The sequence below is a fragment of the Octodon degus genome, unplaced genomic scaffold (assembly GCF_000260255.1).
Source record: "Octodon degus isolate 3935 unplaced genomic scaffold, OctDeg1.0 scaffold00085, whole genome shotgun sequence".
Classification (NCBI taxonomy): Eukaryota; Metazoa; Chordata; class Mammalia; order Rodentia; family Octodontidae; genus Octodon; species Octodon degus.
In genome coordinates, this window is record NW_004524661.1 from 6,937,096 (window position 1) to 6,956,508 (window position 19,413).

Below are 19,413 nucleotides of genomic sequence, written 5' to 3' on the forward strand. Positions count from 1 at the left end.
ACATGTCTTCCTCTTTAAATTCTAGCAACTCCTCATCCATCCTGCTTTCAGTTAATGACCATAGTATCCACTTCATTGAGAAAATTTAGCTCATCTACAGAGAAATACAAGGGACTTGCGTGATCTATCTTCCTAGCTACCATAATTTGTTCTCTCCCTTGATCATCGATGAATTTCCTATACTGCTGTACTCAAGGTATATCTCTTAAGCTTGTCTATTATCAACCAATCATTCCTTCTCTATTAAATTATTCTTCCTAGCACACAAATATACAATTCTCAGAAAAAATTCTCTTAACTCCCCTTCCGGCATTTGAAGCAAAATTCTGGAAAGAGTTGACTTTGTTTGTGTCTCCCGGTTGAGTTATTCCCATCTCAATTAATCCTACTACATCTAGATTATCTGCATAGTCTTCTCCATAATTTATTCCACTTGAGTTTCATTTTGAGAGGAATTAATATCTCCAGATGCTCAGGCCAAAGCCTTAGGTGACTAATCTTTTTCTAAGTGTGAACAGAACAGTTAATATGAGGTCTACCAACTCAACATATTTCTATGTGTATAGTACAGTATGGTGAACTATAAACACAGGTTTATACATATATCACTAGAACTCATTAATAGTATATTATAGAAACTTCATGTCTACTGTACTACTCAATTTCTTTTCCAGCAAATCCTGGCAAATAACATTCTAGTTTGTAATTCTGTGGGTTTGACTATTTCAAGCACTTAATATAAATACAATTTTGAAGTGTATGGTCTTCTGAGACAGGTTTATTTCATTTGCAGAATGCTCCCAAGACTTAACCATGATGGATCACAAGAAATGATTTACTTATTTTTAATGTTCCAATAATATTCCTTATATGTGTCATGTTTTCTTCACTCATTCTTATTGGTGGGTATTCATTCTGGTTCCATATTTTGCTAGCCTGCTGGCTGCTGCAATGGTCATAGGAGTTCATTCCACAGCTTTGATTTCACTTCTGTTGAATAAATACCTAGAAGTAGAATTTTGGTATTCTGTTCTATTTTAAAATATTAAGAACTTCCATGTGGTTTTCCATAGTGGTTGCATGATTTTACATTCTCAGCAACAGTGTGTTAGGGCTCTAATTTTCCCACATTCTCATCTGTTGTATTTATTTTGGATGGTTGGGTTATTTTTAATAATGACCCTTTAAACAGTTATCTTAGGGCTTTGGTATGCATTTCCCTAATTATTAATGATGGTGAGCATCTTTTCATATATTGGTTGATTACTTGCATGTTGTCTTCGGAGGAAGCTTTCTTAGGAAAATATTTTCTCTAAGATCAGGAAAAGACAGCAAAGCCATTCACTTAGCTCATTTCCATTCAGTATATTTTGGAAAGTTCTAGCAAAGTAATTAAGCTGAAAAATGGAATAACAGTGACTCAAGTCTGAGAGGAACAAGCAAAACCATCTCTATTGGCATGTGGTCTGATCTTATATGTAGTGATCATGAACACAACACATGCACAAACACACACAGGCATACACATATACATACAAGCACAAAGCTGGTGGAGCTAATAAAAAACAGTAAAATAATAGGTTGTAGGATAAAGAAAATAAACTACAATTAGCAGTCCTATGTCTATACACTAACAATGAAAACAAACAGAAAATAATCCTATTCTAGTACTATTAAAAACATACATAAGAAAAAACTTAATCAAGCAGCTAATAGACATGTACTAAAAACTACAAAACTCATGAAAAAAATGAAACAAAGCATAAATAAGTGGGAGGACATCCCAAGTTTTGGAATGGCATGTAATATTGTTAAAATGTCTATACTTCAGTAATTGAACTGCTAATTCATCAAAATCCTGATCAAGTTACCAATGAGTTATCTTACAAAAATGGAAAAAAATTCCTAAAATTCGTAAGAACCTCAAATAATCCTGAAAAGTAAAGTCATTCTTTTTTTTTAAATTTTTATTTATTTGAGAGAGAGAGAGAGAGAGAGAGAGAGGTGTGTGTGTGGCCAGCTCAGCCCACCATGGGGAGGGGCTGGCTGGCATGTGGTGCTGGGGGATTGAACCGCGGTCCCTGATGCTTTGCTAAGCTTGTTCTAAGTAGGTGCTTTAGACCACTGAGCCATCTCTCCAGCCCCAGTAAAGTCATTCTTGAGCAAGCAGAATAAAACTAGAACTTGTCACACTTTCTAATTTTAAAATATATTATAAAATTACTGTAGTCAAAACACAATAGTTTTATAAAGGCAACACACAGACCAATAGAACAAAGTAGAAAGCTCAGTAATAATCCACAAATGCATGGCGAATTGGTCCTCAGTAAGCGCCAAAGGGAAAGTGTAGTCTTTAACAAGTAGTATCAGAAAAACTAGATATAAACATACAAAAAATGAAACCTGACACTTATACTGTACACAAAAATCAACTCATTCTGATACAGACTTATGTGTTATACCTGAAAATAACAAACAAACAAACATAGGGGTAAATATTAATGACATTGATTGTTGCCATGATTTCTTGAATATGATAGCAAAAACACAGATAACAAAACAGATCCGTGGGACCACTCTCTGAACAGTAAAGAAATCAATCAACACACTAAAAGGGGACCCACAGAATGGGAGAAAACATTTGAGTGCCACATATCTGATAAGGGATCAAAATCCAAAATTATGAATAAACATTTAATTTAATAGTAAAATCAAAAGCAAAGTAAACCAAACAAGAACAACAACAGCAAAAACAACTGCTAATTATGTGTAAATCATTCTCGAGATCTCTTTTTCACATAACTCTTGGCCAGTGCATGAAAAAATATTACTCCCTTACTTTCAAAATACATTGAGAATCAGGCCGCATTCGCTGCCTGCCTTGGTCTTACAAATTGACATCATCTGTCTTGATTACTGCAATGGTCTCTCCTCTGTCCTCACTCCCTTCTTTTTTCATTCTGTCCTCAACACAACAGCAAGATCTTTGGAGGTTTTGTTACTAATGCATGTTTACAGTAGTTATCTTATCCCTTGTAGCATGTCTGTACATATACATGAACACAACTTAGTTCTTTTTTCATCTCCGTCCATCTGTCGATCATTTTCCCACCTAAAAAGATCTATCTTCCTACTTCCTGTTACCTATCCTTCATTTTACTCTTTATCTATATTTTGTGTTTCTCATACAAGAGAAACCATGTGATATTTAAGCTTGTGTATCCGATTTATCTCACCTAGCATTACGATCTGTTTTACACGAGAAGTCATATCATCCCATCATGGTCAGAATAGCACCTCTTTTTCTCAGAAAGGAGACCACTATTTTAAATTATCTATGACACTCCATATTCATACCCTCAACTTTGCTATCTGTCTTCATTTCTGACGAGCTCTCCTAGTTCACATTTTGCAGAAATCACACTGACTTCCTTTAACATGCCAGGTATGTTCTGTATTAAAGTTTTTGCCCTGACTCTATTATATAATTAGAATTCCCTAACTTTGAAAGGCACCTATAGTTGTGCACACCCACACCACAATCAATTCCTTTTGCTAGCTAACTTTGTTATGTTGTTACTATTTTTTTTCTTATATTTTAGGGAAGGGTCTACAGGGTGTTCAGTGTCTCACTACTAGATCAGACTGGTAGTGATCTGCCTGTTTACAGCCTCCCAAGTGCTGGGATTACAGGTGCACACCACCTCGCCCAGTCTCAATGGCCATCTCAGCGTGCCCTAGGGGCGAGGCTGGCACTGCAGCCCCAGGGATTGATCCCCAGCCCCTGGCATGTTGTTACTGATAAAACACTCATATTCCAACGACGTCTTCCCTCGCTTCATCACCAGTATTTTTTTTTTCAAAATTCACATAACTGCAAACTCCTAGTGACCTTTACTCTCCCAGTTCTTGTTTCCATCACAGTTATCACCATCTAACATAGCCTTCCCTCCCCCTCTCTCTGTCTCCTCAAGGACATGCCTTGAAGAATTAAGTTCAAACAAGGAAGCATTTTTCTCTAGTTTACCCACTAAAATCTCTGTGCATTTAAGTATAATAGTTAATAAATGTTCAATAGGTATTCTGAATGTGGTAAAGTCTTATAGCGAAATCTGGTTGTCTCTATTTACTGAAGACACTTGAGGTTACTGGGGCATAGGGGTCAGGTTTCTCCAGAGAAACAGGACCATAGGATAAGAAAGATTGGTTATAAGATATTGACTACCACTATGAAAGCTAAGAAGTCCTACCCCCATCAGGTGAAATCTGGAGACCCAGAAAAGCAGGTGTAGTTTCCAATTACCAAAAGCTGCAGGGCTTATGAGACAGAACCCTGCCCAGTTCTGGAAACTTGAGATCCATGAACACTGAAGGCAGAAGAAAACTTCATCTGAAACTCAAAATAAGTTCATTCAACCTTCGTCCACCTTTTTGGTCTTTCCAGACCCTCAGTGGGTAGGATGAAACTGACTCGACAATATGGAGCGCTGTTTTGTTTATTTAGCCCATCAACTTAAATGCCAATTGTTTCTAGAAAAATCTTACAGAACATGCCTAGAGATAATGGCTGTGCTATGTGGACATCCTTGTGGCCTAGTAAAGCTGACACTTAAAATTAATCATCATAACAGTTTGCCAGTTCATGGGAATGTCCAGTGTATTTATGGACCCTTTACCAGTGTTTCTTTTTAATGTCTTGCTCTTTCCTACAATGATTAGTGTGATCCAGTACTGCCTCTTTTGAAATAGCAAGAGTTGTGAAGAGAGTAGATGTAGAGACTTTGGATGGAGATATTATGAGTCTCCATCAAAACTGAAAGCCATGAGGATCCCTGATGACAATCACAAAAACAAGACTGAACAGATAGTTACTCTGTCTGTGCATAGCAGTGTGTACTCTTGGGTTTGCTGTTTCTTCTCTACCCAACCTTTAAGCACTACTTGGAATTTGTTCCTGGTCTATCCTCCTCCTTCTATTCTTTTCTCCTTGGATTAGCTGGTCTACTTCCATGGATACATGCACATACTTACACTTACACTTACACTTATACACACACACCACCACCACCACTACCACCACCATCACCAGTTATGCTGATGATTCTTAAGATGATGGCTCCAGTCCAGATCGTTCCTATGGCTTCCATTATTAATAACTACACAACTACCCACATTACTCTTATATTTGGTTGTCTGATTTAATGTCCAAATGAGCAAACTCCCTTACCTCTCTTCACTCTACCTTTAGCACCTTTCTACTTAGAAGTGCCTCTGATCACTGAAGTTCCAAATCCCTGATACCTCTATTTTATCAGTACCTCTATTCAAACTGTCATCAGGTTTTGCCAAGTCTGTTCATTCAGATGTCTTGAATAATTTAGTTCTTCACTTCATTAAAGGCTACACTTTTCCTAAGTTCTTGAAAATAGTGTATAGATAAGATGCCAAAGAATCGAAAGGAGGGATAGCTCACATGTAATTTAGGAGAACAAAATGCTTTCCCAGAAGAATTGGGTTTTGGGTAATTTTTTTGTGTGGTGGGAGTGGTGACAGATAGTCGGGTGTAGGGACAACCATGCAAACGAAGGGAACAGCGAGACAGAGGCAGAGCAGAGCCGGGGATTCTCTGGAGAAAAATAAGCAGCCCAGTTGGGCTGGAGCTGAAAATATATTTAGAGGAGAAGTGGGAACAAGGGCTAAAAACATAAAATTGGACTATATTGTGGTGGGCCTAAAATACCACAGTGGGACAGATTAAGTTGATTTGTATACTTCCTGCCTTTCCAATGTGCCTTGTTGTTCATAGGCATAAATGTGTATCAGCGGAAATGGAAGACAACCTGTATTCACTTAATTGTTCTGAATTCACTGGGGTCTTTTCCATTCTGAATGTACAAAAGGATGTCTCAGAATATAGAGATTTTTCTATTTCTTTTTTTCTATAACATCAATTATTAAGCAACACTGTATATTAGTAGAGCCATATGCTTATTATAATAGTAATTGCTTCCACATGATTATTTTCAGAGAATTTTCTTATGTACTGAGATATTTATCTTTCATGCCGAACTACCTATTTTGTAAAAATACCAATAGCAGGGATACCACTGTGTTTATGATTACTAACCTCATTGAATCAAAGGCACCATAGATGGAGGAAGTTTCAAGAATATTTAATACATCATTTACTCGATTCTATCTCCTTGAGGTGCCTTGCAGATTATCTTAGTAGATGTGAATGTGAATTTTCTTTCATCATGCAGAACGCATTTCTATCCATAGTCAGTCATAAATTAACAATCTGAAATAATGCCCTGCGTTCTGAACAACAGCTGTAATACTTAACATGGAAAAAGAACTATAGTCTTACATCTAGGTTTTCTTCTTTGGCTAAACAATCATTTTAAATGGCTTTTCAGCGAGCTAAATCTCTTTGTCTTTTGCCTCTCTCTCTCTCTCTCTCTCTCTCTCTCTCTCTCTCTCTATATATATATATATATATATATATATATATATATAGTTCCAAATCACTGTGGGACTGTATGGATTTTACTTATCATACTGATATTCCTGCAAATATATATATATATATATGAGACAGATCCTACAAAAGCAGGTCAGCCTTTGAAAATGTAGGCAAGTGATTTCCTTACCTGTAAATGGACTTTTGAAAAGACTATGTATAGATAATGACACAAGATCTACCAAGGGATCCCTGCAGGTATCATAAGTGTTAATACAAATTAAAAATATGAGAAGAATCATTCTAATACCTCTTTATGTGGACATAAGTTACAAATTACAAAATAAAAAATGCATGGGCCATGAATAAAAGGAGTTATTCAGCTTCATGAGTATTAAAATAAACAAAAGTGGAATAAAATTTGTCATCTGTGACTTGGCAGTATGTGAATGTCCATCTCTGGAGATGGCTGAGGACCACAGGAGGAGCCCAGTGAGTCTGACACAGGGCATGTGCAGGAGAATCTGCTGCTGTAGGAACAGGTGCAAAAGAATTTCACTTGAAGACAACTGTGTGTTCTGCCACTCCTAGGAATTCATCCTAAGAAAATAGGGTGAACCGCAGGAACTTACTGTATGGATTTTACTTATCATACTGTTATTCCTATAATTAAAATAAAAATGACTGAAATGTCCCAGGAAAAATACTAAAAAACTTATTTGGTAAAACGAGTGATATATAAATGCAAAAATATATTTAAAAATATATTTAATCCTATGGAAAAATGCTTAGAGTATATTTATTCAAAAAATAAAGTCATATAAGGTTTGTAATTCATGATGCCAGTTGTATAAAAATATGTATTTATTTATCTCATAGTTAGAAAACCAGACTAACATAGATGTGTATAAAATATGCTACTACTGACATAAAATTGCAGGTGATTTTTATTCATGCTTTCTATACTTGTATATAAACACATATAGATTCCATGGAGCATATATTTCACATAACTATAGATATGTTGTATGCCTATCTATCTATCTATCTATCTATCTATCTATCTATCACAGAATCAATAATATGTTCTTCAATATATGTCTGTAATAAACTAAAATAATTGTAGTGCTAGGATTCCATTCTATTTTCACTGTCTAGAGGAATTGAAACTGTTTAATAAAGCAACAAAAAGGTAAACATGTCACATCAAATTGTTTAGGACATGGTAACGATAGTCATTCTTACTGAATAAGGAAGATTGAAAGCGTCAAAAGCTAGTACCCATGTTAAAATTTTAGAAAAGATACAGAATACATTCCAAAAATTAGAGTGAGGAAATTATAAATATAGCCAAGAAAAACTTAGTAAAAAATTTTAAAATACAGTAAATAATAAAGTTTTCAAGTGGAAAGCTTGAAACATGAATGACTATCTTTTAAGCCTGATTTTTAAAAAAAAAAAAAAAACATGAAAATCTAAAAGACTGTGGATAAGAAGAAGACATAATGGTAGTTGCAGGAGCAATGAGGGATTGCACGAGAATGACTTATGAAGAAAGATCAAGGCTACAGAAGCAAAGCGGTTCACACCACCGGGAAACACTGGCCAGGCAGAGTTCTAGCTCCTGTTCACCTACAGCACACTAATCGTGTGAAATAATATTAAGACCATTTTCTTTGTATATCATAATATCTAACATTATCTTAGTAATAATTGGATTGAACATTGTGATCACTGGAGTCTATCTATTGTATTATATTATGCAGGTGAGCAGAGAGTGTTACACTGTAAGGAATGTTCTCTGTACTAGGAGAGCAGAGAAATACGTACCTTCTCCTCTTTCTTGTTATTTGGTTTCAACTTAGATGCTTTTTGAATTTTAGCATCTTAGTTATAAATATTCAGTTTTCATATGTGAGTCAGGGGTTAAGTCCTCCTATGCAGATGCTAAGAAGCAGGGAGACCCGTTGTCATTTAGAAGTTTGGTGGGTCCTTCTGTCTGGATTACAGTTTCCAAATCTGAGCAGAGCATCTAGTACTGGTAACTTTCAGTGCAAACCTCTCTCTCTCTCTCTCTCTCTCTCTCTCTCTCTCTCTCTTTCTGTTTAATCAGCAGATTGGGAAAACTGAACAGTCTCTGATCAGATACACTTTTAATAGTTCTCTAAAATCTTCTTAGTTAAACCTAAACTCTCTAGCATGATCTACTGTTCTTACTCCTCTGGTTGCTACGTGTTTATTGATGCAATTGCGCTGCCCAATGAAATCACTATGTTCCAATTAGTCTGACTAGACATTGAAGTTTCTGGAAGACCCTCACTGTTCCCTGAAAAATCATCACTCTCACTGCACTTGTGCGTTTGTACCACCACACATACGAGCTCTTATTCATCTGTAATATCCAGCATCATATTTCTATTCCTAGAAGCCCTGATCCACATTTATAACCTAAATATGATAGTATCTCCTCACAGCTGCCCTTAGCTGTCTGCTGACATAGAATAGTTATTTTCTTATTTCTACTGAGACCAGGCAGGATTTTCTCAATAAATGAATATGGGTGCTTACCTTCTCAAATACACAACGAAGTAAATGATGCTCTCTATCTGCATAAGAAGTGAAAGTCAACACAACAAACTGAGAGAAGGCAAGAAGTGTTTCACACAAGCAGTAAGGCATGGTTGGGACAGATGACCACAAAAAATAGGACAATATGATAGGTTGCCTCAAGATAATGGATTGCCTAAATATTCCAGAGGATACTGAATACTTAGACTTCTTCTTCTAAAGAAAAAAATACTCAAAATCATATTCATTAAACATTCTGTGATATATCTATCTCCATCTAAACTTGTGGTCAGGGGCTGGTGAGATGGCTCAGTGGTCTAAAGCACCTACTTAGAACAAGCTTAGCAAAGCTACAGGAACCGCGGTTCAATCCCCCAGCACCACATGCCAGCCAGCCCGCCCCCTGGTGGGCTGAGCTGGCCACACACACACACACACACACACACACAAATAAAAAAAAAATAAAATAAAGGGTCTTCTCATTTAAAAAAAAATAAATAAATAAAAAATAAACTTGTGGTCAAACATTTTTTAAGATGTATTTAGTACAGAGTCTACCGGGTCCACAGGATGTACAGTGTCTCACTACATAGATCGGACTCATAGTGCTTCTCCTGTTTTCAGTTTCCCAAATGCTGGGATTACAGGCATGTGCCATAACACCCAGTCTCGATCGCCATCTCAGCGCACCACAGGGGCAAGGTCAACATGGCATGCTGGGCATCAAACCCCAGCTTCTGTGCTTTGCCTAAGCAGGTGCTTTAGTCTGCTGAGCTACCTGGCTAGCTCTCAAAATTTCAATGTATACATTTCCACACTAACACAAATTGTCCTGTATAAGTGTACATGTACATAGACAATATGTTACCTGTGATAAAATGTAATCAAAATTGAAATTGTAAAGTGTAAAATTTTAAATATATTTATCAAATTTCTAATATTGTTTTTCTTCATCTTAGTGAAGCATGATTGCTTAAATCATATGGTGGAGACACAATCCTACTAATTTTAAGAGTAAAATGCAATACTGGAGAAATTAGTTCACAGTGAGGTGAGCAGGTCATGTTAGATTCAGGAAGAGTGAGAATTTCCTGGAAAAAGAGATGTGAGCTGGGAAGGGAGACAGACATAGAGAATCAGATACAAAAAAAATCAGAACCCCACCAAGTCAAACAGATTTCTCTGTCAGACTTAAACTGATGCAGCGCTCCCCAGAGGCAAGAGTTCTTATGTGGGACTTGAGAGAAAGAGGGCTCTTAGATGTGGACTCTGACCTGTGTGCATAGGCAGCATAATTGGCTGAAAGTATTTGAGACTTTAAAGAGCATGCTTCTTGGTGTAAGAAGATGACGGAAGTTCAAGGAAAAGGAGGTCAACACAGGTGTCTTTTTCTTCCTCCCTTGCAACTGTATAATAAATTCATCTAAAATTCTGGCAACTTCAGTTTCTTGAAGTCTGTCCTTCTCAAGAGCATGCTTTTTCTAAGTGGCACCTCTCCTACCACACACATAAATATAGATATACACATCCAGAGACACGCACGGAATAGCTTTGAATAATGCAGAGAAATGAGCAGTCACACCTTATATCTTGTCACAGGTGAAGAATCTCCTCTATTAAACAATCTCTGCATAAGTTCATGTTCCTTTTAATGCTTAACATAAGTAGAACGTTGCTGTACTGTTGATCTTTGTTTTGATTCCCCCCAGGATACTATAAGCCTCCACAAAGTTAAGGCCTAACCACTTCTTTTCTAAAGAATGGTAACTCAAAAAAAAATTTTAAGTTACATTCCATCAGGAAACATTCGTATACTTCAGTTACCCCTTCTCTTTCACCAACATCCCTGGCTTGGTAAGCTAATGGGAATATCAGTCATGGTGAATGAGAACCTCCCTGCCTGAGGCCCGAGATTCCGCTTGTTCTCCACAGAACACTCTTGGCGTGGGTATACTGTTCCCTCTTCTTATTTGTTTCCAACTTGGTGTGACCCCACTTGCTCCCCGTCCTTCGTCCTTGCCCCTTGGGTAACTTACAGTCTTCCCATGCCAGTGCTTTTTGTCTCCTAACCTAGGTTTTAATGTCTTTCCCCATGATGTAACAGATTCCCTAAACCACTTGCTGGATCTAAAATGAACATAATTAGCACCTAGTTATTTCCTTCATCTTTAATGTTTTCCTTCTAGAAAGCCATGTTTGTTTCTTCTTTTCTTTTTCCTTCTCTTCCCTTTCCCTTTCCCTTTCCCTTCCCTACCTTTCCTCTCTTTTCTTTTCTTCCCCCCTTAAATCAGTTGCAGTAGTTCAAGCCTTTAAAGGAGGTTTCCACTATTTGAAAAAGCCAACGTAGGGGCTTTCATGTTGAAATGGCTTCAAACATGTGAAATGATAGCCTTTTAGCCTTCACCTTTCAGGGCTTCAGTGCATCTCTTTGAGAATACAGGAATCAGGTATCATCCATTTAAACCCCTCCCGCACAAATATATAATTATTTTGTTGATTTCCAAATTAAACTGACTTTAATTAGATTTAATTTTATCTGAAGCATTTAAATCTAATTGACTTAAAACTATTTTAGAAATTTGGTGCAGCAAATATGCTTCACAGACGAATCAAACTTACAAAAAAGCAATAATATTCTAAACACATGTTTAATTAAAATAACATCACCGGATTCTAGCTTCATTTCTATCATGCTTATTATCTCTGTTTTCTGGAAGTTTGTTCATCACTCGTGGTTGGTAACTCAAGTACATATTGAGGCTAAGTCAGAGCCACGGCCTGGCGGGGAGGCCCTCAGTGGATCCCTCCCTACCGTGGCCAGGGGCCTACCTAAGTGTGCTGCTTGTCAGCTCTCCTCTCCTCTGCATTCGTGCAGAGCAAAGCCCGAGCCACATCATCCCTGACTTTCTTGTGATTCAGGAGAATCCAAAGATAGAAATTCTAATATGAGCTGTATCACTTTTACAGTGCTGGTGATCAAATTTAATAAGTGCTGTCCTGACTAAGTAAAACAATTCTACGGGCTGGATTCCTACCTGTGCTGTTGACAGCTGTCCTAGGAATATCTTACCCCATCTGTGATTTTTTTCAATGTCACTCACACTGTGGCTAGGAAAACTTGGAAGGCACAATTTTCTAGGCTGCTCTTCAAGATAGCTTTAAATAATGCTCAAAATTAAACCTCAAAAATATACACACACACACACACACACATATATATATATATATATATATATATTCCTATACCTATATCTACATCCATATCTATACCTATAGTTATATCCATATCCATATCTATAAATATATCTATATCTATATCTATATCTACTTTTATATCTATTTGCCTATCTGTAATTCCTACTCTATGTACAACAATGTTGCTTGAAATTTTCTTCTTCCAGTTGTGCCGGTTGCAGAATGGCTAATTGAAATATTTTATTATATCTCATATGCTCTTCTCAGTTGCTTTTTAGTTTTATATTATTTTCTGTGCAGGTTCATACTGATTCAGTTGTCTGTAGAAAATTTATACCATCTTTGCTTTAATTCAATTTATTTAGGACCCTAATACTAGATTCATAGCGCATCTCTCTATCTCTTACATAAATTTAATTTGATCCTTGACAAACAACAGTCAAACTGAAAATATGACTGAACGATAAGTAAAAGTGTTAGTAGTTTCTTACTGCCGAGGCTTCCAAGAGAGAACTAACAGAAACATCTTGCCTCTTATTCTCACACTGTGTATGCTACTCCAATGAAAGGTAAGGTACTGATATCAGGAACGCAGCAGCTTAAAACCAAATGATTATCCACCAAGCCCAATGTTTCCCCGAAGGCCTGGAGATTACACGTGTAATAATCAGAATGCCCTTGCCCAAAGTGAGGCTTAGTGCCTCATTTTATTTATTGTAGTTATTGAATGGAGTCATTGCTTGATAGCCCCTGGGAGCATTAACAAACATGAAAGAAACCACCAAAGAAGAAAGAAATATATAAATAACTAAAGACCATGCCACTAAAGTTTATAATCTGGAACATGCACTACAGAAACAAGGCACATATTCTCAAATTCTTCACAACACTCTGGTCTACTTTAAAGTAATGAAAGCATTGCTTAATTTGTCCCAAATCTAAACTTCTAGTGTAGCATACAGGCCCCGCATAGAGCATCACTCCTTGCATTTCTTAGACATATATCCTGCCACGTGACCACATGAGAATCTCACGTTGTGTTTCTGGTAATAATTACTGTTAGCTGTGGTTCAGTGCTGTAATAATCATATCTTTCAGGGTCAAAAAATAGATATTTAAAAAATAATATGCCTTTAAAGCCTCTACTACCTGGGATATTTAGGATATCAAATCTAAGTCATCAGGCAAGAACACCATTTCATGGGGAACAGACAGGCTGAGGACCCATTATATTTTATTTCCAAGCTCATTTTTTCTTTCAGTCCACAATAACTCATTTCACACTCTCTGTATGTTACTCTTTCAAATTCTCAAGCATAAAAAACATTTTTAAACAATTTGACATAATTGTTACCAAAAATCCCTTGAAAATTTGTTCCATTTTCCCCATTTTTTTTGTTCTTAAAAAATTCTGATCATATTTTTTCCTTTAGGTTCCATGGAAATTTTTTCTATAAAATTTAACTTGAAAATAAATTATCTCCTACCAACATCAAAATACAGTTAAATGCAAATGTATGTTTTCTGTGGCTAAATATTTACTTTCAGTATTCCTGTTTGTTTGCTTGTTTACCTTAAGAGTTAAATTGCCAATTCTTGAATATGTTTGTAGCTCATGGTTTATTGGTTCCAGGCATTCTTTGTAATTTTAACACATGAGACAGGATAGAAGAAAGAAGCAGATAATAAAATAGAAAATAAATTTACATGAAAATAAGACTAATAAGGCAGTGCAGAAGTGGAAACTCATGATTAAGTCTTGTATTCATCTACTTAAGGGGCAATTCTACGGCCTCCGCAATTGGGAAGATTCAGAAGAATTTAGGAAGACCTCACGAAACTCATTCCCTTTAAAAAAAATGCAACTTGGTTGGCATCAACAACCTACCTTCTCTCTGCAATTAAGCAAAACCCATCCTTCCCTCGGGTTCATTCTTATCTCAGTTAACAACCAAGAAACATCTGGATGGGCTGAAGCTTTGCTGAGACCATGGACACATTGCAGACCTCTGCCACAAAGACTCACAACCTAATGGAATCATGCTCTACAAATACACCTTACATAAGTCCAATTTGTGCTAAACACCAGCTAATTTTATAAATATATTTTGTGTGGAAAAGCTTTTTAATAAAGTGAGATCCATTTTGTGTATTCTTTGTGATATTTCCTTTGCTGTCTGGATATTGTTCAAGAGTCTCTGCCTAAACCTGTATATTTGAAATGTCTCCCTATTTTATCTTCCAGTAAATTTAGTGTTTCTATTTTAATATTTAGATCATTATCTAGCACATATAAAGAATTGAAAAGAATCAGACCCACAAAGTCAAAGATGCAGTCCATAAATGGAATCTGAGATGAGCATACACTTCTCAGATAAAGAAATATAAATGACAAATAAATATATGAACAAATATTGTTAAATCATTGATCATTTAAGAGATGCGAATTTAAAAAAAATCCCAAGATTCCATCTAAGCCCAGAAATAATAATAAATTCTAAGCTACCATAGAATATCAACTGATCAATGCTGGTAGGGATGTGGAGAAAAAGGAACACTTCTCCATCATTGGTGGAAGTGTAGACTGGAGACACCACCGTGGAGATCAGTGTGAACTGTCTTAGAAAGCTAGGATGAGAGATTCCATGCGACCCAGTTATTCACTCTCTGAGTATCTTTGTGGAAGAATCAAAAGCATCATACCAGAGTGAGTACATGGGCCCCCTCTTGTTTATAGCTGCACAATTTGTCAGAACTAAATCTTGGAAGCAACTCAAATGCCTATCAACTGAGGAATGGATAAAAAAGATGTGGTTTTTTTCATATAATGGAGTACTGCTCAGCTATAAAGCAGGATAAATTGGAGACTTTTATAAGTAAATGGATCCAACTCAAGGCGATACTCATAAATGAAAGAAATCAGATATATATATATATATATATATATATATATATACATATATATATATATATATTTTTTTTTCTTACTACTGCAAGAAGCTGAAAGGATACAAAGGTGTAAAATATATAATGGATATTGTGAATTAGGAAGAAAGTTAAAAAAATGCAATGAGGGAAAGGGGGAGGGAAGGAATGGAAAAAATAAAACAATATATTCATACACAAGATAGTTAAGATAGCTATATAGCTAGTTTTTCTAGTTCATTGAAAAGAAAGGCTTGTGTTCATATTGCTTGGAATATACATTTTGTGAAATTCAGTAGAATTAACATAATATTTATAGTTTCAATTTCAAGGAATATAATGAGAATTATAAAACTCCCAATTACCAACACAGAAAAATGAACTTTGTTCTTATTTACTGTGAGTGAAAATGGAGAGAGAAGAGAAAGAGTAAATTTCCTTATTCTTTGACCAATGCCAGATTTAGTTCTCTGTATTTTGCTGCTTTTCTATCCCTTGGCCAGACTTAATTTCTTTCTTTTTAGATTTTCAAGGAAATAACTGAAACTGGGATTACACTGGGGAAAAAAACCTCATGGATATTTTTAAATCCTCATGGTGAAGAAACCGCCGAAGGGAGAAATGAATACATAGGACCAGATTTCACATTTTTAAGTTGGCAATTAGTTATTCTTGTGTATTAGTGACTGCCCCATATTTTTTTTCCTGTAACTTAAGTGATACAAAAGGCTTCAGCAAGGACTTGTTACAAGTAGGAGTTTTATTGCTAAAATAAATAAGTAAGATTGTCATTTAAAGTCACTAGGAAATTCTTTTGTACTGATGTAGTCGAATTTCACAGGGCAAAAACTTAGCCAAGCTGTTCTCAATTCTCTTTGCCATTTCTAGCCAATCACGCATTAGCTTCAAGAAAGAGATAAGGAACCTGATAAGATTCATGAACCTGGGGATTTTGTCTATCTAACGCAACTCAGCCCCTGCCAGTACAATGTTAATTTTGCAGCCATACAGAGAGGGAAAGATGCCGGACTGTGGGTAGTAACATTTTTGTGCTGTCTATGCTGAAAACTCAGTGAAATAAAATAAATTCATCTCTGTGTTCAGCAGGATGGGACTATCAAGTTAAGGAGTTGTTTTTTTGTCAAAGAAGCTCACACGAAATCCAATCAATGATGATCTAGGATCCAGAAAAAAACACTGGCAACATCAAAACAAGTGTTGTGCTACATAATGTTGAAGATTGCATGTATCACATTCTAGAAAGAAAAGTTGGTTTTTCAAATCTGATATCACTTGCTTACTCTGCTTAGCAAAACCACAGTCAGATGTTTTAAAGGAAAATTATAAGCACACATTATGAAAAATCTGTGCTAAATAATTCTGAATATAGCCGAATCCTGCAGAAAAGATCATTTGATGACAATGTATTCTCAAAACTGAATTGAAGAGCTTCTCTCTCACGGTATAGATTCTATGACTTCTCTTCAAGAGAGGCATACCTAAAAGGCTATTGATTTGGTTCTGAAGGACACAGTGTTTATTATGGAGGAAGCCATTGCTGGGTATAAATGTGAGAAATTAATGATGGCTTTGTAAGTGTCCGTGCTGCAGTGTGGAACCAGTGGGGCAACTGTCAATCTATATGATAATACATTCCCAAACTTCATAAAATCAGTGATGTGAAAAAGCATTGATTTCTTTGTGAGCTAAACAGAATTTGTCAGAGAGAAAGAGCAAAAAGTTTGGTGAAGTTAATACTCCAGGCTGCAGGTACTTATACCGTACTTTCTATTTGCTCAAAGAGTTTAGGATTGTGACATGTAAATTTTAAATTTCTATTTCTTGCCAAAAGTGAGACAAGAACCTGCATTCCATACATAATTTGCAGATTTAATATGCTGAAAATTTCTTCAAAGAGGAAAATTATGACACTTTGTATGTTTAAAAATAGCAATCACATCTCTTGGACTTTGGATATATATATCTCCCTTTTACACGATCCTAATTGTACTATAGGTAAGATTACAGGAAAATCAAAATAGTTATGGTTTTTGCCTCTTATACGCAGCAATGTATACTTATTCTCACAAAGTTAAAAAAAAGTTCAGATGATGTTCTAAATAATCTTCAGAAAAGGAAATTATTGTTGGTCTACCATATACATGATTAACTATAGCATTTTCCCATCAAAAGCAGTTGTTTATAAATTCAAGGCATGAATTCCTTTTTACTTGGCTTCTCTGAAAAACGTTACCTTGTGTTTGAGATGTAGATATAGATGGAAATATAGATACAGATACACAGATTCTTATATAGAAAAAACTAGAAAAGAGAGGCTTTAGGCTTTATAAATCTGTGTAAAAAGCCCCCTGTAGATGGCTCCTGGTGGAGACGTGAGAGTGGCAACCATGGGAGATTTGCTGAAACACCTTATTTAAAATGCACCATAAATTCTTGGATTACAAGTGATTGTATTTATTAGGCAATCAAGCTGTCTCCGTTTAAATAGTATCTGACATCCACAAGTTGGAAAAGGACATCAGTAAATGAATTCAATGTATGCCTTCATGGAAACTTCTGAAAGTAATTTCCTATCCAATAAGCACCTCCGAATGCTGAATGTGCCACGTGTAAGAATTCTGTTAAAATTCAAAAGGAGTCAAGTGCGGATTTTTCCTTGAGAGCGCACCTTGATTAGCTACAGGATGGGAGGCTAAGTAAGGCACATTCCCTTGTCCCACTGTAGAATAAATTATTTCAAAATTAAAGATAGATTTAAATGCAACAAAATGATATCTTTTTGAATGTATGCGACTTACTCAGAAAATGATGTATTTTCAACACTTTCAAGATTAAACAGTATTTAGCTCTGTTTTTGCATTTGCAGCAAGCTGTCTGCCTGTAAATTTCTCTTTCTTTTTTCAATGAAAGAAGATACTTAAAGCTGCTCTGGCAGAAGTTTATAATATTTTATATAAACATTCTTAACTGATTTATTTGTAAACATTTTAATGGTAATTCTTTTAGCAAACACACGGTCTATTCATAACAAACTGCAGAGCATTTGATGTTTTCTTTAGAAATCAGCTGTACCTAGTGCAATTTATCTCTTAAAAACTGTATTTGACTAAACATAGTTCTGAGTCGGTAGGAAATCCACAAATAAGCACCTTATCTCTTAAATGACTTGCTCTGGCTTCCCTTTATTAACTGCTTAATGATCAGAAACATTTAATTTGCAAAGTTTCATTAAAGCCCACCTACAAAGTCAATGGATAGGCAATGGTGATTTGTGATGGAGGATGGGGGTAGACATTAACCTGCATCGGTACCAAGGGGGAAAGTCAGCCTAGAAGAGGAGACTCGTCTGAAGACAATCCTCTTCTGATTTGTCATTATTAAACTCTAGAGCATGTGTTCCAAGTTTGATCTTCAATACGGATATGAGGCAATACCGCCTGGAAATGAAAGTCTAAGATAAGGGAGGATTCTTAGGAGATTGTCATGAAAAAAATAACCCAGGTTGCCATTTACTGAGAAGGGGAAATCAATACAGAGACCTAGAAACTTGTACAGAGAGGACGCTCTCAAGGAATAGGTCATAGTTTATCAAGCTGCCTCTTTTGCCATGTAATTTACTTGCTAATAAGACCCACCGACTATACCTGCATACCACGTTATCATCCAAATGTGATTTTAAAATTCTCTTCTCATTTCTCGTGTGCTTGAGGGTTGCTGGTTTATTTTCCCCCAGCTCAGCCTGGGTAGACAAGGTCAATTTAAAAGAAAATGAATGGTTTTCTAATATCACTCTATTAAGACAAAAAGACAAAAAAAAAAAAAAAAAAAAAAAAAAAAAAAAAAGAAAAGAAAAAGAAAACCCAGCCCCATGTTGGGCAGTGCATAGAACGTGGAAAGGGATTTAAGAAGCAGGCCTACCGTTCTCATCATCAGACTTATTTTCGTTGTCAGAATCAGTCAGAGTAAGGGCTGAGTTTTCACGACTGGACAGGCCGGAGCTCCGCCTGGATTTTATTCCTCTCCCCCACAATCTGATGGCATGCTCGGGGGACATCCCTCCCTCGGTGTCGGAGTCGGCATCGGAGCCTGTGCTCAGGGAGTAGCCCTGGTGAAGAATTCCCATGTCGGAGCAGTAGCCACTTCGGTGTGGGGAGGGCTCACAGATGCCCAGTTCAGCAAGGGTGAAGTTTGTTCCTAGAGGGACAGCAACAGAGACAGAGATTAAAATGCACGCGTGACAA

The 19,413-nt window shown here is 36.3% G+C and overlaps 1 protein-coding gene across 6 annotated transcripts in view; it reads right to left on the reverse strand.

The window, feature by feature from the left end:
* The window catches only part of Tenm2 (teneurin transmembrane protein 2), a 935,290-nt gene that overhangs the window by 840,348 nt on the left and 75,529 nt on the right, over nt 1-19,413 (reverse strand). For all 6 annotated transcript variants that reach the window (XM_004637048.2, XM_004637049.2, XM_004637047.2 and 3 more), the window contains exon 2: nt 19,091-19,366. In XM_004637048.2, coding sequence (XP_004637105.1) covers nt 19,091-19,366 — 276 coding nt within the window. The remainder of the gene's footprint in view (nt 1-19,090; nt 19,367-19,413) is intronic.